At 39.4% G+C, this 22,108-nt stretch overlaps 1 protein-coding gene across 2 annotated transcripts in view; it reads left to right on the top strand.

Moving 5' to 3' along the window:
* Positions 1-13,981, top strand: part of CLCN4 (chloride voltage-gated channel 4) — a 40,295-nt gene extending 26,314 nt beyond the window's left edge. For both annotated transcript variants that reach the window (XM_032679888.1, XM_032679887.1), the window contains 4 exons: positions 981-1,167; positions 4,110-4,508; positions 8,116-8,332; positions 9,854-13,981. In XM_032679888.1, the coding sequence (XP_032535779.1) occupies positions 981-1,167; positions 4,110-4,508; positions 8,116-8,332; positions 9,854-9,944 (894 nt within the window). In that variant the 3' untranslated portion in view covers positions 9,945-13,981. The remainder of the gene's footprint in view (positions 1-980; positions 1,168-4,109; positions 4,509-8,115; positions 8,333-9,853) is intronic.
* Positions 13,982-22,108: the final 8,127 nt, after the last annotated feature.

Here is a 22,108-nt window from a genome sequence, read left to right as displayed (position 1 = left end):
GCCTCAAGGTAGCTATTCTCAGGGAATTAATTATTTTAAATTGACTATTTTACACATTTAAAGCATCACAAAAATATAAAAGTATCTGAAAAGGTCTATTTTTGAATCTTTTTAAGAACTGTAGCTTGGAAAAAAGAGGGAATGAATAGGAGGACTAATAGATATATGATTTGATTATTCTGGATTTGCAACTTTTTCTTTCAACAAATCCTCCTCCCCCTAAACGAATGATGAAAGGTTCAAGAACAATTTATCCAAGCTTTCAATATATACTAAGATGTTTTTGGTGAGCTCTATGTATCTGATTGCTAGAGCCCATAAAAAACACAAAGCTGTCTGTCTACATCTCCCATTATCTGAGCACTTAGTTCTGGATCTAATGATAGCAAAAAAATACGTAGCAAACTGAGATGAAGAAATTACTGTCTCTGAGCAGTCAACCTCTTTTCTCCGAATTTTTATTCTGCATTTGACATTTAATTTAAAATCTGGTCTGATTTAACATGAAAATGTAGTAATAAAACCATAAAGTGCTCCATCTGATAGAGGGTGAAATCAAGATGTTATTTTCTGTTAAACTCCTTCTTAAGCCTATGACAGAATCATGAGCAGTTCCTGACTTCCTACTGAGAAAACAATAAAGGCAAAGCCAGGAGCATCTTGACTTCAAAAACAGACTATTATTCAGAAACACCATTTATCTCCCAAATTCAGTGTGATGCAGCAAGTAGGATTCAAAATTAATTTAAAAAATGTATTAACATTTTATAAAACTATTAATACACATGTAGCCACATAAACTCAGTCACTGCAGAAACCTATGTCAGACCATGGAGATCAGCACTGTAGGCTGCCATGAGGCTATAGCCTTCTGAGCCAGTATTTTTAATAAGGAAACTTGGTCTTCTTACTCATAATAAAAAATTGTTTGATACTAGTAATTTTATTCAAGGTGCTCATGTGTCTTTATTTCATTCCAGATCCCTTCAGGCCTTTTCATTCCTAGCATGGCTGTTGGAGCCATGGCTGGAAGGATGGTTGGGATTGGAGTAGAGCAGCTGGCATATCACCATCATGACTGGATCATCTTCAGGAACTGGTGCAGACCTGGGGCAGACTGTGTCACACCAGGACTTTATGCAATGGTCGGAGCTGCGGCTTGCTTGGGTATGAAAACACATGTACACATGAAAAACACTGATGTTTGGTGACATACAAATTGTATTTGTGTCAGTTGCTATGCTGGCATTTCTGGATGTAACAGAGGCTGAAATCAAGATGTGATGGTCTAAAGAATGGGCAGCTGCCTCTAATGACCTCCAGTGATCTACCAGGTAGTCAGCAACAGAGAGACTTGCAGCCACCAATGGCTACTCCTTGTAATCCGTCAAAAAGCACAGACAAGGAAAATAAAAAACCTGAAGTTAGGCTGCAAGTTTCCACGTAGCAGTATTTTTGCTTGTTTTTTTTCCTTTTGGTGTAATTAAATTCACTGTAACTGGACTAAAACTATTTATTTGTTTAGACTGTGCTCTCTCTCAGTGCAGGGAAAACAATTCCTGGTTCTGATAAAATTTTAAGCTTACAGAGGTAGAAATTCTGGGTCTTATTTTGGCTGTGTGTCATGCTATGGTCAACCGAGCTGTATTTTGGTTTTTGTTTTGACCATAAGCCAATATCAGATTACACTCAATTAATAGGATTTATTGGATATAACAGCAATGATCTGTTAACTATTAAAGCAAGATCATTGAATAATGATCTCACATATCAAATTTCTATCCATAGATACAAGAGGAATGTTACAAGCATACCATCTGAACATTTTTTTGCCTGATCATATCTTTCCCTTCTGTACTTGTATGGTCTGTCTCATTTAATTGTTGTTATTGATATTGTCATTAGCTGATGAAAAAGTAGTGGGGTGCATAACACATGATTAATGCAATTGGGTAGGTCTGAAATGAAAGATGTACTCAAGGAAGAGCTGGAAATTTTTCATATTTGGATGCTTATATTGGAAAAGCAGGATCATTTGTGTGATCAGTTATAGAGGAAGGAAGGGTGGGATTTGCTTGAAAATTTAATGTCTGTAATGTAGACATAAACATCTGAGCTAGCTGTCTTGATACCCTTCACAGTTAAACCAGAAAAATGAGACACTGGAAAGATCAGTCTTATCTGGCAACACACATCTAAAACCAGGGCAAATGAACAGATAAATTTGGCCTCAAAAGGGCCTTTTTTTCTCCAGAAATTGTATAGGCAATCTGGATCTTCCCTTTGGATGAGAACACCTACAACAGTGTAGACACATTAAAATAGCTAGGATTAATCTTACTGTCAAAACAAGTAAAATGCTTTCTCATCTTGATAAATGATCTTAATGTTCATAATAGAAATAATACACAAAAATTTTGCTCTGATATTCCAGCCGATCAGCTAGTCTGCATAGAATGATAGAATCTTAGAATATGCTGAGTTAGAAGGGACCAAGGAGTCCAATTCCTGGCCCTGCACAGGACACCCCAAGAGTCACACCATGTGCCTGAGAGTGTTGTCCAAACGCTTCTTGAACTCTGTCAGCCTTGGTGCTGTGACCACTGCCCTGGGGAGCCTGTTTCAGTGCCCAACCACCCTCTGGGTGAAAAATCTTTTCCTGATATCCAACCTGAATCTCCCCTGGTGCAGCTTCATGCCATTTCCTCGGGTCCTGTCACTGGTCACGAGAATGAAGAAATCAGTACCTGTTCCTCTGCTTCCCCACGTGAGGATGTTGAAGACCACAATGAGGTGTCCCCTCAGTTTCCTACAGGCTGAACAGACCAAGTGACTCAGCTGCTCCCCTCCCGACCCTTCACCATCTTCATTGGCCTCCTTTGGATGCTCTCTAATTGCTTAAAGTCTTTTTTATATTGTTGTGCCCAAAACTTCAAACAGTACTCAAGGTGAGGCCGCAGTAGTCTCTTCTTTTAAAAGGTCCAAATTAAGGTGCAGTGATTTTAATAGTATGGTGAGACATACAGCAGAATGGTCACAGCTTGTACTTAAGCCTAAGACCCGTCTTGTCTAGAGTAAAAGATATGGAGTAAGTATTAAATGATCCTTGCTCTGGTATCTGCTCTCAGCTTTTCAGAGCCAGAAGTTTAAGACATTCCTCAGATGAAAGTCATATCTGGATCACTGTGTTAAGTAATCAACAATCTAGTTTTCCTGTATGCTGCTAGATGAACAGCATCTTTTTATGACCTGTTTCTGATTTCTCTCATCTAAAATGGTGCTTTATTTTGAGGCCTAAAAATAGCAATTCATTACATTTACCTTTTGAACAGAGGCAAAGAAATGTTACCTAATAATTCAGGGATACATACACACTTGTCTACAGTTATGTGGGTATTTTTATCCTTTAATGTAAAGTGATGGAGCAATGAGGTTGCTTATGAAATTAATACAGAAAGACTAGACTGAAAAATATAGCTACAACCCTGTCTATGGCTGCATGCCTAGATGGCCTCAAACCAAGTTATACACAGTTCAAACTGTATTACTATAGTGATATCAAAAGCTAGACTTTAACTATAACATAGCTCTTGCAGTAGCCCTAAGCTATTATAACATAGGATTTTGTAACCGTGTTGTGCCCAAACATAATGCTTAGCTTTCTCTTCAGTATGAATCCTATAGATAGGCCAGTGTGAAAGCCACCTCTCCATGCTCCTACTTGCCTCAGCCATGGTACTTAGCCTGATTCTTGGAGTCATTTTAGAGAGGTAATGGCAGGATTTAATTTTAGTTTCTCAAGTTTGAGATTATTTTTTTTGGCATCCTTTCTGGTTTTCAAGCTCTGTCTTGGCATTCATTGTTTGCTTTTCAATGTTAGCATCTTTGGCATCAGCAAGTTCACTCAACCTTCTTGATGAAAATTGCAGTAGATGAAAAATATGTTTCTTCAGTGAAATAAGCCCAAAAATACTTCACAAAGTATAAGGGCAAAGTACTCAGCATGAATAATTACATGCCTTTACAAGTGTAAGACTCAAAAATATAAATGAGTTGCTTAGTATGTATACCAGCACTGAGAGAAACTTGATTCTTTTCCTTGTTGGCAGGTGGTGTTACTCGAATGACGGTCTCTCTGGTGGTGATTATGTTTGAGCTAACAGGAGGCCTGGAGTACATTGTACCTCTTATGGCTGCAGCTGTCACAAGCAAGTGGGTGGCAGATGCCTTTGGAAAAGAAGGGATCTATGAAGCTCACATTCATCTGAATGGCTACCCATTTCTGGACGTGAAAGATGAATTTACCCACCGAACCCTGGCAACTGATGTGATGAGACCAAGACGTGGGGAAGCTCCTCTCTCTGTTCTGACACAGGACAGCATGACGGTGGAGGATGTTGAGACACTTATCAAAGAGACTGACTACAATGGCTTTCCAGTAGTGGTTTCAAAAGACTCGGAGAGACTTATTGGATTTGCACAGAGACGAGAGCTGATTCTTGCAATAAGTGAGTAGAGTATCAGTGTGCAGAAGTTTGATTTTGAAAGGAGTTTTGATTTACTAGTTGCTAGGACCTGGAAGCTTTTCTATTGCTTCATACCACCTAGTGGAATTCTGTGGGCTTGACCTTTGTAGGCTTAATTTTGCTGTCACTCAAACCAGTACAATACAAGAAGAAGCTGGAGTAGTCATAAACTTTTGTCACCCTGTGATGAAATATAAATTCCTGTGCTTCTTTTTGTTGTACTCTCTCAGTTTTTCTCACATGTAGGCCTTTATCCCTACAGGTGGAAACCTTTTCAGTGGAGGACGTTTGGTAAAAATTGCTGAGTTTTGTCTAGCATCCAGCAGACAGCTGGCTGGTTACCTGAGAGCCCACATCCAGGCCATCAAAGGCTTTGACCCAGCAGGCCTTTTCCTGGTTGGCCTGATGGCTAAGTAGAGATGATTGAAAAATAGGTATATTGGATGAAAGCAAGTTTTCCCAGCTTTTCCGTATCCAGGGCATCCAGAACTGCAGAGGTCTGCAAGGCTGCCAGATCAGTCCCACTGTCTGCTCCCAATTCTGGCAGTCCTGTTGAGGCCCAGGTGGGCAGGCAGGCAAACTGCTGTCTGGACATGGTTGCCTTGTACTTTGCAGGGGAGTGGAAGATCTGGTATATCCAAATCTCCTTGACTTGGAATTATTCTTCTCTGCCTGGACTTGTTTCATCCCTCTGCTACAGGCACCTTTAAAAAATTGTTGTCTCAGGTGAAAATTCCCATATTTTTCAGATGAGAAAATTAATAAATGGAAAATTGGGGTTATTTTTGAAGGTCACTTTAGAGCTCTCTTCTCACAAAGCTAAAATAAAATTTGAAATAACAGTGCTCTTTAAAGACATTTTTTTAATGCCTATTTATTTTCATGTCTGGGATGAAAAAAAGACTCAGTCTAAGTCTTTAGACCTAAATTTTATATTAATTTATTTAAGGACATTCAGCTATTACTTGATTCCCCTCATCTCACAGAATAAAGTCATCAATACTACATGCAGAAGAAGAAAAGAGATGACAGAGATTTCACAGAGATACTGTTTCAACCAAGAATCCTCAGCTTCTTTCTCAGGCCCAATTAACTGTGCATCAGCAGTATGCTGATTCCCTGGTGGTCCAAGGAATAGTCTGGGGAAGTACTCCAATTCCCTCAAACATCTGAATTCTTGGATGATGACAATAGCTACCGAGTCCTGCATCAAATACCCATTCATACAGAGCTATCTGCCTCGTGATTTGCCCCTACATAATTTATTTATTACTGAGCAGAGCACTGAGCATGCTCTAGAAATGCATCCAGTGCCTGTAGAGTTAGTGGCAATGCCATTTCCAATTGCTCAGAAGCATCCTCAGGAGGATTGCATCCTTCCACTGATCCTTGTTGAGTAGGTAGGCAGGTCAGGTGGGCAGAGTCACCCTCTGGGAATAGGTGTTTACATTTTAGATGGCACCTACTTTACAGTCTTACAGAGGGGAGTATTTGACCCTGTAAAGCTTTTCTTAAATTTGGCCAGCTCCAGAGGCACTGTACAAAAGACAGAGCCTTGGACAATAGCCAGGTGGCCTGTATAACATGCTTTTCCCAGCGTGGAGTTGAGAGAGCAACATATTTGATGTAGGCTGTGAAATGTGAACTCCTGAATATGAGAGGCTGTTTCACATTTGGGAGAACTAATTCACTCTCTAGCTGCGACAAGAGCCTTCTGCATCGATTACGCTTTAAAACTAGACATTGTCATCCATTTGCTTTGCTCTTTCTGTTAATCTGTATCTGCTTTTCTTACCCACCAACTGCAAAAATGATCCATTCTGTTTTACTTTGCTCCTACTCCCCCGTCCAGTGAGACTGTGTACAAAATCCACCATTTTTCTGATGCCACTGAATTTACTCTGTAGTACTACATCGTTCACATTTCTCCAGAGAGATGTTTGACATGGAAGAGTGAAATCATGGCTTTGGCTAATCACTGTTGTTCAGGGTCATTGCTGTCTTGGGAACAGCAATGTGGTAACTGAAGCGCTTGGCCTTATTTCTTTGGGTGCAGCTTTGGGAAGGAAATACCTTGCTGTCAAAGGTTTTTATCAAAGGTGGGAGTTACCTTCAGTTTGATTAATGTTACCTCTTGGCACAGATCATACATCAAAGAACTATGCAGGCATATTCACACTTGAAATTAGATGTATGAATCAAAGCGAGCTGAGACAAAGCTAGCATCATTTCTATAAATTGCAATAGAACTTGTAATATGTAGGGTGAGAAGGTTGAAAATCACATACTGTGCTGATATTAGGTTTGAGCCAGCACTGCTCCAGTTCCAGAAATATTACAAGACAATGATCGTTAAACATAAAAAAAATCACAGCTGGAATATGTTGCAAACAATTACTGTCTACACATTACAAGTCACAGGAGCAGGTTTCTGCACTTTGATTGATGGCAATGAGCTCCAAGAATATATACATATGCTTTGAGTATGTCTGATTTGCTGTATCTCTTAAGAACAGAAGCAACCTGTGTTTATCAAAGATAGTAGTTCTAACTATTTACAAGAATTTATAAAAAAAAAAAAAAGAAAAGGAGACAGAGTTAAACCCTCAGAGCCAAACATGCTTATTCTGGAGAGAGAGAAGTTGTCTCTCGTTTGGATATCTGTCTCCTATATTGTTTACACCCTATAGTGTTGAGTAGAAATGAGGTAAACACTACAAAGAAGATAAACTACTTCCCTGCTAAGAATTCTTCTTGGAACATACTTTAAAGTAAAAGGCTTATACTGATGACGTAAACTCCAGATGCAGGGTGATGTTCACTTTGTAGTTTGATCAAAGTATTAATAATAGCTTTTGAACTTTTAAAAGTGGTCAAATATGTGCTATTGAGAAAAACGTATCAAACTCATTTATCCCTATATTTTGTTCCTCCCTTTACTATTTTCCTTTAAGTAGGATAGTGTTTTTCATTTCTCTTTTAAAATCTATATATGCAAACTCTATTTAAGGAATTGAGAGTAAGCCTACAAAATTTATTCTGCATGCCAGAGAGGTGTGCTGGTCTAGAACAATACCACGCCACCCCGAATCCTTGGGATGTGAGTTTGTAGTTCCCTAGCTTTGCATTCATAAATCCATTCACCATGTCCACATTTTCCCAACTCCACTGAGAAGTTTTTCTCCAAGCCAGCTGGGACCATACACAACAGCTGCTGACTCCACTCATTCAGGCATATAATAAAATTTCTTTTGCGATTCTCACAATGGAGGAAATTACATATGGTCATTTGAATTTGACAGAAATTGCATTAGTGATGTTTGTGAAGGCAGTGAACTGCATATTTATTCAGAAAAAGCATTATGCCAACCAAGGAATAGTAAGTGCCTGTGAAAATATCACTTGTATTTGCTTCAAGGGAGCAATGTCTCAAGGAAATTCAAGTTTGCTCAGTAACCCCAGCTTCTGGGAATTAAGTATGTTAAAGACAAAACCAAACTACTACCTTTGCGTTCCAAAGGAGGACTTTTTTTTGTTTGTTTGTTATCAAGCCTAATTCACTGTCTACATTGATCTTTCTGTTGCACAGAGAATGCAAGGCAGCGTCAGGATGGGGTGGTGAGCAACTCCATCGTGTACTTCACTGAGGACCCCCCAGAACTGCCACCCAACAGTCCCCATCCACTGAAACTGCGTCGTATTCTCAACCTGAGCCCTTTCACTGTCACTGACCACACACCAATGGAGACTGTGGTAGATATTTTCCGAAAACTTGGACTCCGGCAGTGTCTTGTCACTCGCAGTGGGTGAGTAGTTGCTGAGTCAAGCACACTTAGAGAATCTGAGGAGATTTTCTTCAGCATTAACAAAACCACCATTGTTGTTATTTAAAGGCAAGTATAGATGGTAGCTAATTAATCACCACCTCTGAGACAGTCAAGTGAATATTTTTATTTTTTCTTATTTTATGAATGGAAGAATAAGGGAACATCACCCAGAGTCTCTCCAAGGCAGCAAAAGAAGTCAGACTCAGAAAAAAAATGGTGTTTGCTGGGTTTTATGTTTCATTCTGTTCTCCCAAATCCTTAGTGTATTTAGATAAAGTAAATATAAATACAAAATAAACTGTTCTGACTCCCACTATCACTCAGTTTTCAACAGAGGCAGATCTGGCAAGTAGTATTGTTTGGAAAGAATGTGTCTCTTTCTAGTCATCCAGCTAGATTAGATGCTTGTGAAGAGTGTGATAAAGGTGTCCCTGGTGGAAAATTAATCTGTTTAACTTTGTTTATGGGATAATGAAAAAGCATATAAACCAAAGGCCCTCAAAAAAAAACAGCTGAAGGAGGTGGGCAAACATGAAATTAGGAGAGTAAAAAGCTGCACTATGTGGAGTAGAAATAACATCCCATAATTCCAATGGGATTTGAGATATTTGGGCATTGTGGTTCATCCCAGGATCCAGCAGTAAGAAGAAACTTGAGAACAGGATAACAAAGCTGGAACCATCGCTTTCAAATATGGAAGACTAAAATTTATTCTTTTGTCAAGATAACTTTTTGTTATGCAAAAATATCATGTATCAGTTGTTATTATTAATGCAGTGTCCTCAACATTAAGGAAATAAGAATCATTAGTGGGATGCAGATTTAGGTCCTGATTGTAGGTGCCTGGATTTGGAAATTTTGACCTTGAGTTTTGGCACTTACATGAAATGAAAAGTGGAAAAACTATAACAATGACATTGTTTCAAAATTCAATGCCTAATGGTCTTCAAGGACTGGAAGTAAAAGCCCTTGAATACTGAGGGTTATGAAATTTTTGACTGTTGGGGCCAGACATCCCGTAGGCCATGTCTTTCTTGATGGGTATAGTACATTTAGGTTCACATAAATGAGAAATTACCCTTTAAATTTGAAGGAATTGTGCTGTTGGACAGCAAGAGCTTCAGAAATTCTGTGCTTCAGCTTACTTTGTGTATTACCAAGCACTGATGCCTTCATTTTGTGCTGTTGGTCCTCTACAGCCTGAGCCTAAGGAAACTCATAATTTTGTTACACAAAGTGTTAGTTGTTGTAGCTCCTCACTCACTCATGTTCCCAACAAAAAGAGGTAACAAACCAAAGTATCTCACTTTATTATCATGGCCAGAGTAGTAGAAATACGTGAGGTGAAAATACTTTTATAAAGAGATAATCACTGGGGAATGGATGAGATGGACAGTGCTATATGGAAGCACTCACAAAATGTCCTTGCAACTGAACAGAAAAAAAACCCGGATGATATATGAGATGATTGTTGACCTTTCCTTTCCTTTTCTCCTCTAGGAGGCTGCTGGGTATCATAACTAAAAAGGACGTATTAAGACATATGGCTCAAATGGCAAACCAAGACCCTGAATCTATCATGTTTAACTAGACTGGTAAAGGAAGAAGAAAGTAACCCCAAAGGAATCTCTTCTAGATTAACATAAAGGCTATGTTTGGTGTTTCATCTTGTTTAAAAAGAAAAAGGTAATGTGTATGAGGAATGGCCTGATATGCCTCTGACAGAGGGAGTGGATGCAGGACAGCACTTATTTAATGAGGAAGGCAGTTTAGAAGCTCTGAGCAGCTGCAGAGATCAAGCTGTGTTTCCTTAATGAGATTCCCAACAGCTCAGTTGGAGTGTTGGTGGGTATAAGTGATGCGGTGCTTAGAGACAAAGAGCCAGGAGCACCAGTGGGATGCTTCAAGTTCACAGTAACTCGTGAGGCAGGTGTGAAGGGTAGGAGACACTGTTTATGTACCAGCTGCCAGGAGAGGTAAAGGTCTGTGTTCCAAGCTAGAGAGTGTGTATTGAGTAATGTCAGTTGCTTTTGTTACTGAAATCATGGCTATTTATTTATTTGCTACTGAATTATACCGTTTTCATAAGGGAAAAAATTGTCATATTTTTAAAGGAAAGATTTTGTCATCTTCATTTATTTTGTAAATGTTAAGTGAATCAAGACTGGAGTTAAGTCTTCAGAAGGGAGTAAGAGTACACTTCAACTCACTTTAAAATATAGTGTCCCTTGCTCCCTGCTTTAGTCCTTTGAATTTTATACCATTTAGCATTTCTCTCAATCAACTCCCCTTACTAGTATTAAAATGTGACTTATTTGTAAGGATTTATTTTTTCTCTATGCAATTTTGCATACAGGTACTATAAAAATTAGTGTAAAACATAGAAACCCATGAAAGAATTTTCTAAAGCACTAAAAGGATGCTGATATCCATCTCTCATCGGTGTTAGTGACAAGAGATTGAATACTTCACCTGTCTCCTTGTGTACATCATCATTTTTCACAAATTGATGAAGTTCTGCATTGATTCTTGGTCCTCCATTTAGGTCCTTTTTGTCCTTGCTCTTTCTTGGCACTTATTCTGTAACAGATCTACTCTTTATCCATCTGTCAGTCATAGGATTGTGGAATTCGTCTCTACAACACTATGGCTGGATAAGATCAGAGGGACTGAGAATGCAAATGATGATAACAAAGCTTTAAGTATTTATCTGCTTGCACCAAAAGCAAAATATTTAACAGACCCTGGTAGGGAACTCTTAAGTCACTCAGGTAAAAATGCTAAATTTTCCTAAATGTTTGTTCTGGTCCTATGTGAGATACAGAGAGTCAGTCCTTCAGTCAATACTGCTCTCAATAACAGAATACCAAATTGTACTCTAAGTTCACTGCCCAGCATTTGCTTTATAGCTAGGAGCTTAAAGACTGGAGAAAGGTTGCATCCTAACTTGGATGCCCTGAATCCTTCAGATCTCTCAAGAGTCTGGTCCCTTCGTTTGGGCATCTCATATTTTTGTTCAAATTCATATAGATAACTGGTTGTGTCCAGGTGGTCCTCATGGACAGAGACGAGCCATGTCCTTTCATACCAGAACAACCTGTTGCTTACTCCAGACCAAACCCAGACTGTTGGTCTAACATGTAGGCAATGTACATGATTATTGTGTCCCTGAACTGAGACAACTAGTCAGGTGCACCCTGAGTTAGATGGCTGAAGTTACATGTCACAAATTCCACCTCTTATCTCCCGTGACCCTGCTTCCTTCTGGCATATGTCCCACTGCATTCACACGTAGTATGGCCCAAATTCTTCAAGTAAAAGAAACGGAAGTAAAGGGATAATTTTAATCTGCTAAGTACTCCATTTAACAATAGTGTTTGCAACAGATTGACATAAATTTATATAGCTCTTGCCAAAGCCCATAAATATTTCAGTGTATACTTTTTGTTAACTGAACATCTGCAGTACATTGTATTATTAAAGGAATATTGTTAAAACTATATGAACTATAGAACTGAGCAAATCCTTCCTTCTGAAAATAGGAAAATGTTTTTCTGTGAAGCTGTGAGCAGTCAAACTCGTAAAAAACCAACCAAGTCAACAACAAAGCTCATAAACACTGGATTCCCTCAGTTGAACAGAGATGCCATCATAAAATAAAATCAGTTCATTACCACAACTAAACCCAAGTGAGGCTTTGTACAAATGTCAGTTTATACCCAAAACATCTAGAATCTAAGGGTTTGGACTAAGCTGAATAGGCTGACTTTTGAGAGCAATCTTGTTCTTAGATTAGAACTGTAGAACTGTGTTCTACTTTCCACATTTGTAGCTGTTGATGTTAATACACACATTTGTTGAACACTTTCTCTGTCTTCCTTTATGTTTATGTAGTGTATTCTCCCCATCTGAGCAATCCAAAATACTTTTGTTCATAAGCCAAGAGAAGTAAGTTGGTAAGTGAATTCAACTACTATTTGAAATCAAATTCAAGGCTTCAGGTAAAAGTAGAGGTCTAAAGTCTTCTCTGTTAGTGAAGGAAATTTCAGTCCTTGTAGCATTATAATGTAGTTCATGGAAGGCTACCTCTGACGAGCATCCACAGTACTGAGGGCTAAGTTTGCTAAGAAGAACCAGGATGGTGTATCAACACTGAAAAATATTATCATTTTCTGAGAAAAAGACATGGAGTTGCCTAACTGAGGTTAATCTGGCTATGAATATGAATTCACATGAGTATTGACTTATCAGCTTAAACTCAGTGGCTATGCACAGGCATAAATTTGTGTGGTTAATTCCCATTAATACTCAGAGGCCTGATTTACTAAAACCAAGAGTCACCCCTGTGATAGCTTGTAACCTTGTCTTAATAGGCTACTTAGGAGGAGCCCTCAGGGCTTAAAAACAGGATCCAAAAAAATGGCATGGTGGTTTGTAAGAATCAACAACAGAAGGAATCAGGATTTATGCAGTTATTGTGGATGCAGTTTGACCCTGGGACTATCACTCAAGTAAAAAGCAGGTAAATGAGTGTACAGCTCTCTTCTATCAAACATGTTCATTTTTAGATGGAATGCTTTAAAATATCTAGGAGGTCAAGGAAAAAACCTTTAGATATGTAACTGTGTACTGCTGCTCCTTGTTCCAGTGTCTTTTCAAAATATGTTAAATGCCCTTAGAGCAGGGGCTGATATCTAGCTGTCCAGAAATGGCACAGTCATGGCTAACTTCATTTGCTTGGCATTATCATCAAGGCTGAGGCTGATGCCAGAAGACATGGAGGGCTTTGAAACTGGATAGACTTTGCTACTTAGAAAACTTCCTCCATGCTACAGTCTTCATTGCTCTTCACATGAGTGTCTGAAAGGAAAACACTCTTAATATAAATGAATAACATGATTTTCTCAAAAAATGCAGTTATGATATAATGATTTAATTTATTTCCCCATAACAAGCCCATTATCAGTCACTGTTTTCCATCTGTATTCCTAAATATGTCTCAGAAGTTACTGAATAGACTCCAAGAGGCATAGATCTCAGCCTTAACTACATATTTGAATTTGTAGAGCTCAAGATAGTCACATACTGTGATCAATCTGAGTTACATAAGTACTTTAGTATATACTGCTCACTTCATGCAACCTCAGCTCAATCCTTGAGTTCAAGCAGTTGGCCTTCAAAGGTGTTGAACTAAACAAGAGAATGAAAACCTTTAAATTATGCAAGTTCAGTATTGTACCTTTGTTTTGCATGAACTGTGTTCAGTTACATGTAGCTTCTGGTGTGTACTTGAAGCAATCTGTACCAGAAAGTTTAATAATAAAGTACAGAACATGAAAGACATTAGACAGACACTCTGGCTGTCACAGTGATACTAATTATTAATTCTTATGCTTTGATGAAGCAGAAAAAGAATATTTAAGAAGTACCGGAAATTCATGGATTCTGTGTTGGAATGACACTATAATTATGACTACAGTTTTGCTTTGGTTTTATTTGTTGGGTTTTTTTGTTTGTTTGTTGGTTTTGTTTTGTTTTGTTTTTAATTGTAGAAAACAGTGTATATGTTGCACTTATAAAAATGATGTTTGGACTCTATTTTTTAAATAAAACTGACAGTACTGGAAACATTTCTTGGTCATCTTATTAATTAGAGAAGTATTTCACTTAGTGCTTCTGTATGATTTTGATGTTTCCTTTTCCACCTATAGGGATAACTCAAGCCTGATGAATGATTTAGGATATCCAATTCAATTATGGGTTAGGTAACATTAAGTAAGGAGTTAGTAAAGTTCATACAGTGGACTTCAAAGAATCAGCCTTGACAGCTGGCTGTTTTATTTTCAGAAAAAAATGGTTTTTACTTCAGCATCATAAATCCCTTAGATATCTAAAAAGAGAAGAAAAAAGAGTTATCTTACTAGGTTGTTCTGTTTACAATAATCATGAAACTTCTTTAAAACTAGATGTTGCAAAGCCCCTATGGTTTCACTTTTGGATATATTTTTCAGTTGCGCTCTAATTCAGAGCTAAGATCAAAGACTTAAAGTGACAGGTTCAATCATGCCCATTTAATTGGATGAAACATCCCCTAAATCTCTGTCAGAAGATAAATTCTAGGTAGTAGTGAGCTCCAGAAAAAAAACAAAGCACAGGAGGTGCCATCACCAGTCCTTACATTTTTTACAGTAGCCTCATGGTTAGAGACTCTGGATCTGGTAGGGCTGGAATCCAGTTATAATGTTAGATGAATGTCCTAAGTCACACGATACAGGTCTTGTGCAGTTCAATTAGTTACTGTGGTACAGCTCCTTCTTTGCTGACTGCTGCTCTAGTTGTCTTTCTGGCAAGCCAGAAGGAGCATTGTCCTACAAGCATTTGTAGACTTCTACTTAAAGATAACTCAGTTGGCTATTCTGAGTCAGGTTGAGATGCAGATTCTGTTATCTTGATTGTCATAGGGAACTTAGGCTTCTGCTTATAGTCTTGTAATTAGCATACTGGGGGGTTCATCACATTTTTAGGCCTCGCTGTAGCCTGAACACAGTACTTAGCTTCATGTAAGTGAAGTTAAAACCTAACATCTATTTGTTATTGACCAGAATATTTAACCATCTTCTATTCAGTCACTGCTTGAGATCAATCATCTTTTAGATAACTTTATTAATTAATGATTTTTAATCTCTTTCCTACATTTAAGCATTTGTTTCATAATCTTATTTATTTATTTCCCAATTTACTAATTCAACTGGTACTATAATTACAGGTAGAACAAAGGTATAAATGGTCTGACTGACATTTTTCCACATCACAGATACTTAATATTGACTCTGAATTATGTTTTGGCCCCTTTTCGACTTTTAAGGAACACTGCTAGAAAGCATTAGTCACAGGAAGACAAGGAATAAATCATAATCTCCTCTGCACCTCTTCTTTCCAAGCCTGTGGGAACACACATGAAACTATTACCTTTCTCTCTTTAAAGCCAGGTTTAGGTAACAGAAATCCTTGTATATTTGATGGCTACAGCAACTGCTGTTGAGTAAATCTCTCCATGCCACACTGTCTCTTCCCAGATAAACAGGCACCATTGAAAGAGTACCCGATTTCCCTATGTGTAAGGATAACTAGGTAGGCAGGTAACCAACATCTTCATCGCATCCTCCTTTTCTCGCTTCCCTGTTTTTCTCCTTGTTCCCTCTAGCCCCAACCCATTCTGCCTCTTTCCTGCAGCTTTTCTGTAATAACCCAAACCCCCACAAACAAATCCACACATCTGCTCTCTCTGTTCACATGGAACTTCTGCACAGAATGCAAATTTTTCAGGAACAAAGTCATTAGCTAAGCTACAGTCTAGTTCCCAGCATTATTTCCACTGTATAAACATTCAGTGCTGGTGAATTGTAAAAGACATGCTGTCGAGGGACCAGGACCAGAGGTCATTTTGCTCATCTGATGGTCTGGTACATACAAACCACAGTAACATATACTGTCTTATTTGCTCTTCTTCTGGCTCTGTGTTAGAATTCTGCCTTCTTGGTGTTCAAGCTTCAACAATATAGGGGAGAGGGGAAATTGTTCCTTTGCCAAGATCCCTTTTTTTCTCAGGAGAATGCCCCATTCATGAGACTATGAAGTTTTTTTGCCTCTCTTACTAAAGCTGTTCCATTCTTTGTGAACATATACATTAGGCCAGGGATGAAAACAGCCTTCTTAGCAGCGGTTATATTTGCTCACTGGATGGAGAGGCGAGAACTGAAGCCAAGGCTCCTGCCTGCCATCTACCTTCCTGCTGAAATCATGGAGACTTTATATTAAGGGAAGTAAGTTTATATGTGCAGGGAAATGAGGGGACTGTGAGAAGTGGCTGGTGTAAGTGCCTAACTCAGGCATTGTGAGATGCAGATGGACATTCAGCCCAGGACAACCTGTGGAGAGGAAAGGTGGAATACACATTAATTCTCCATGTTTCTAACAGGCAGCACTCCACCAAGATGACCAGATCCTGCAGTTCCTATTTTAGGTGTCCAGAGTTACACCAGACATCATATAGGATGTGTGAGGTCTTCACATCTGCATCTTGACACCAACCATTCTCTCTAGTGCAAAAAACTGTAGTAGCTGTGATTGGCTGATAGACACAGAAGGAGTGAAGGGCAAGACTAAAATGTTTTCCTACGGCAAAGCGTCTCCAGCGTGGAGCACGTGTGGCTGCTTGGTGGCCAGCTGCTCATAGACAGATAGATACAGGATCAGCTCTTCTGTGCATCACACGATGTGATTCCACAAAAGGGTGAACCCTCTCTTCTCGTTCCCTTACAGAAGTTTACTCTTTTTAAATAGAGAATTGCAACTCAGTATTGATACCAGGTAAGGGACAAGAAATAAGCGGTTGACCCTTTCCACTCCTGTCCCTACCAGATTAGTGCCTTCATCCCATCTGCTCCTTCAGCAATATATTTATGTATTCATTTTTGTGTTTCTTGGCACAAAGACCCTTGAGAAAAGCCCAGCCTACACCATTCCTTTCCCTCAAACCACTAGCACACCAAGAAATACCAGGTGCTCTACAGTGACGTACAGACAGCAGTTAGAGCAGCAGTGCAGACAACTCCTCCCCAGCAGAGCTGGAGGCCACTGCACCACTACCTCCTCCCATCTCCATTGTCCTGGCACTGTGGGGCTCTGGGAGCAGGAATGCACAGAGGAAAAAGGTGGAGAACTGAGGATCCACCCTGTTGAGACTGACTTTTAAGCTGGTCCTCAGAAAGTTTGTTTGGCCATTTCCTTCCCACTGCTCCCTCCTGCTAATCTCACAGTTTGTCAGGGGAGGAGTATTCAGTGAGTGAGTGCATCACATGACACAGCTGCACCAGGAACTGCAGTAAGCTTATTTTTTTACAGATGCACAAAGTCTGCTTTTCTCAGATCAATGAAAACCAAATCCATTGTTGTGTCACAGCTCCATCTGCACTGAGCACAATAGGCTGGCATTTTATCACAGCAGCCAGCCATAGTCTGTCCTCGTGCCCAAAGGGCCTCATAGTTGTCTTTACATTTAGATTTTCTGTGACCTTCAAAGAGAAGATATTATCAGTTATAAGGTATTTGAGTACCAGAGGACACTTAGGAGAGGCCAAAGTCCTCATGTGCATAAGGAGAGCTAGCAGTGGCACATGGGTGATCTGTGCTGCCTCTGAACCAGCAGACAACATTGCAGGTACCCCTGCAACATGTTGGGGCAAACACTCCCCAAGGAGTAATGGCTTTAAACTGAAAGACGGCAGGTTTAGGTCAGATATTAGGAAGAAATTCTTTACTGTGAGGATGGTGAGGCACCGAGGTTGCCCAGAGAAGCTGTGGATATCCCATCCCTGGAAGTGTTCAAGGCTTGGATGAATGAACTTTGAGTAATCTGGTCTAGTAGAAGCTGGTCTGGTCCTGGCTGTCTCTGAGGGAGTTGGAACTAGATGATCTTTAAGGTCCCTTCCAACCCAAACCATTCTGTGGTTCTATGATTCCATTCCGATTGCTCCATGGTCTAAATTCAGCTGCAATATTTGTTAATCAGCGTCAGGATAAAAATGAGCAGGGATTTGGTAGCTCCGATGGGTTCGAGCCGCGGGGGCCCACTAGGTGGCATTCCAGTCCTCGGCACGGCCGGGAGGCAGCAGCAGTGCCACCAGCTTGCTCAGGTTGACAGAGGCCACCAGGGTGTCCTTGCGCCCACTGACTTCTGATTCTTGCAGGAAGCAAAGCTGTATAATTGTTTGCTCTAAACGTGTAATTTTTCTCATGAAGAGATATGCCAATTAAAATCTGGGTTTTTTTAACTTGATATATTCTGGTGGGAAAAGGAAAGGGAGAGGAAAGACAGAAACCTTTTTCTTTGTTTGGACTATTTGGCAGGGCTAAAGCATGACTGTCTGCTTTGGCTCTTTAAACCACATATCACATCTGTAAAAACATAGTGGCAAAAGGAGGAAAAAATAATCTGCAATGCTTTCCTGGTGGTTTCTGTGAGGCTTTCATGTAACCAATACATTTTCATCAATTATGCATTTAGGTCACAGGAAGAGTTGGTTGAAGGAATTCCTTGCCTTTTCAAAGTTGCTGTCAGGAAGAAAATATAGCCAAGCTGACGGAGCTAGAAGAAATGTAGTTTTGTTCTCCTGACCTGATATTTTTCTTTCCACTTTCTTTGCCATCATTCCTATTTGCATAAGCATTTCCCCTGGCATAGCAAAATCTGTGTAGGGAATGCACGAGGTCCCTTAAAACATTGAAAGGTCTTATTTTGCAATGATGATTCTAAAATATATGTAAACAACATTAAAGAATTGAGTAAAAGGCCTTCCCTGTAAAACATTTGGTCAGATGTGGAAAAAAGCATAGGCTACTTGGTGGGCAGCATTGCCATATGTAACCTCTAGGCTTCTGTGCAATTTACAACCCCAAGTTAGGTGCTTAAATATCCTTTTAAAAGTATAATGAGAATTAAGTGCTAAGGAACAGGTTCTACTATAGCCACTGCAAAGAATAGGCAACAGCTGATGTTAACTACTGAAAAATGCCGGAGAAGACCTTAAAATCTTACTTCTTCCCTATACTGGTGATCACAGGAGTCTCAGAGCACTTGCTCTTTTTCTTGTGAAAAATGTCTGAGAAATTGTGGGAATGCTTCTGATGCTGTGGTGCTTAGAAAGTTGAGCAGGGAAGCAGAAATTGAGGGCTCTGGTCTTTCCACTACTACATTTTTAAGGAGGCTGACACCATCCTTCAAACCCTGGCAAAATTAACATGGGAAAGGCAGGAGGGAGAAGAGAGAAATTGCTGCAGTTAGTAGGAGAAGGAAGCTCTGTGTTCCTACCTTTTCTCCCAACTCTGATTATGTATTTTACTTACTCTTCTTAAATGTACAATATATTACCAGGCTTGGGAACAGAGACAAAATGGAAGTTTCCCACCTCTGAAGCAATTAGGCTGGAGATTTTCCCTTTGCATACTGAGGCCCAGCATCATGCATTCCTGTGGCTCATCTTCAACAAGATGGGCAAAGACTGCTTTTCTCTCTGCTCCTGGCCTGAAGGTTGGGCTAGTCCCTTGAGAGACAAAGCTGTGGCTGCTGAGACCTCCATGATGAGGAGGATCTTACAACCAGGTGATGCTTTTCCAGTGCGTCACTTCTTCCTTGGATAACTTACCTGTAAGTAAGTAGGTTGTGACATCCAGCAGCGCCAGAGCACCCCCTCAGGCTGGGGAGAGGCCAAAAGGCATGAGGTGGGTGACAGGAGGCTGGCTTGGCTAAGACAGACCAAGCTCTCCCACGTGCTGACTCCATAAGCTTAGGGAGTCGTGGCAAAGCACGTCACGCTTGTTTAGAGATCTATAGCTGGCTCTGAAATATATGACTACATAACAGGAGGCAACTTGGACTAGCAACAACCCTCCCTCCTAGAAAGTATGGGGAAAAGATCAGCAGAGGGTAAGTTTTGTGCCTATAGAACTAGAATACCCTGGGACCAGGGTTAGTGTCTTAACCTAGTACGTATTGCCCTGTACCAGCTTGTTTGGAACAATGTATCTGGCAATGAGTAAATACATTTCTGCTGACTCTAAGGAATCTGAGAGAGGTGATGAAGAATTTGTGAAACTTCATTTGAAGTTGTTATAGACCAAAGCTGTTTATTACAAAATAGGTACTTATACAACCTTGGGCTGAGGTATCTCTCTGCTAAGAACGAAACACAGAGTATGCCTCTTTAATCCAGAGCAATTTTTATTAATTTGTTTTCATTTTGGAAGTGAAAGAGCAGCTAAAGAGCTAAGTACTACTTCAAAGGTTAAATTTAGCACATTTGTACTATATATGCATAACCATTGAAGATATTTAAATTGATTCTCAAAATAGTCTCTCCAGCAAGAAGAATATCTCCTAACTGGCTTAAAAGGAAAAAAAAAATTAAATTCTGCAAAAATTAAGGTTACACATGCAAAAGTAAAAAGTTTGCTTATGTTTATGAAATAAATCTGTCCTATGAGACAGAGCACTTGGAGGCAGGGCTCTTTCATGCCTTCCTCTTGGAGGTGTCCTACTTTCCACAAATGCTTAATATGCATTTCACAGTATGAGAATGACTTTAGCATTGGAACCGGCTGCTGAGGGAAGTGGTGGAGACACCATCTCTGGAAGTGTTCAGGAAATTACTGGATGTGGCACTTAGTGCTGTGGTTTAGTTGACATGTTGGTGTTCAGTCAAACGTTGGACTCCATGATCTTGGAGGTCTTTTCCAACCTTAATGATTCTATGATTCTGGGGAAACCTCTGGGACTTTAACCTGAAGCCTCTGGTTCTGCTGCTTCCTAGATTTCTTTAGTAAATTGTTAATTATTCAGTCAATGCTGACCAGTAAGAATAAAAAAAAAAAACCCAAAACCAAAGTTTTCTCTGATACCATCTGCTAATCCTGGTATTCTCCTGAGAACAACTCCTAAATCACTGGGCTGCTGATTAGGATTAAAAAGCAAAAATGGCATTTCTGAGAGCAAAAGCCTTCATTTCCTTTGCTTTCCTTGCAAATACAATTAAGTGGATCATTCTGAAAGAAAAAATTTTTTGTGACGTTTTTGTGGGGAAAAAGCATTCTAAAATATTGCAGTCTCCCCCCACCCAAGAATGTGGTTTTATTGCTTAGGCAAAAGCACAAGTCATTTCTACAGCTCCTCTTAACCCCTTATAGGCACTTAGATCTTCCTATTTCTACCAAGGCTGTATCTTACTAAATTGTGGGAATAAAGTCTTGTCCTTTGTTAGAGTAAGTACTAAACCATCCATTTACTTTGTGGGGCCTAAGATTTACAGCCTGTTTATGAAAGATAAGAAAAATCAGGCTTTGAAATTCCCACTGACAAATTTTGCAGGAGTGGAAGTATTAGCTTTGCTCTTCTATTTATTCGTACTAGGAGTTAATTCTGGTTTACTTTGCTCTAAATTTTGTTTACTTTCTGTTTTCCAGCATTGCTATCAGCTAGAAATTACCTTTAGCCCTAGAACTGTATTTTTTCTATTTCTGAGCAATAGTATATATTAAAGTGTGTTAAGTGCTTTTAAGCCATAGACTGGCAGGTGCTATATAAATATTTATCTTTGTTATGATTGCATAAAGCAGAAGACTCAGAAGTATATAAAAGAAAAAATAAAATAGCCCATGTTCTGCCCTTAGTTTTCACATCTATTTCATAACCAATTCAGCAAGAGAAATCCCTCACAGAAAGAAAATATTCAAACTGCCTTGCAGCACAAAAACCGGCTAATTTTAATTCATGTTAAATTCTCAGATTTACACTCACAGTTAATTCAATTTTGAAATGACCTTTGAAACAGTTTATCCCAAACAAATGTAACTGAAGGGTTTCATTTAGAAGTACCTTTTTATAATCTCTTCTTTGCAATCAATCCATATTCTTTTTTGCTTTCGTTGAAATGGTGTTTATTTAGAATATTCCAGCTAGTGGGATGGTGGAAATGGGAAGGATGTCTTTCTTTGGGGAAAAAAGTCTTTGTGACACTCAGTGTGTTTGCTGGACTGTTCTTGTGCTATTGTTCCAGAACCACTAAAGTTTACTTAAAAACCCCAAAGTTTCAGAGAGGCCAGGTGCCTTATATTATATGCTTGAGTGTTCCTTCCTGATCAAGTTGCTTTTCCCATTAGAGTTTTTTGTCCCATTCTCATCTGAGGTTTGTTTCCTGTTCC

This window comes from Chiroxiphia lanceolata, chromosome 2 (assembly GCF_009829145.1).
Source record: "Chiroxiphia lanceolata isolate bChiLan1 chromosome 2, bChiLan1.pri, whole genome shotgun sequence".
NCBI classification, from domain to species: domain Eukaryota; kingdom Metazoa; phylum Chordata; class Aves; order Passeriformes; family Pipridae; genus Chiroxiphia; species Chiroxiphia lanceolata.
Note: the sequence above shows the minus strand (reverse complement) of the source record. Positions and strands in the feature narration are given on the sequence as shown.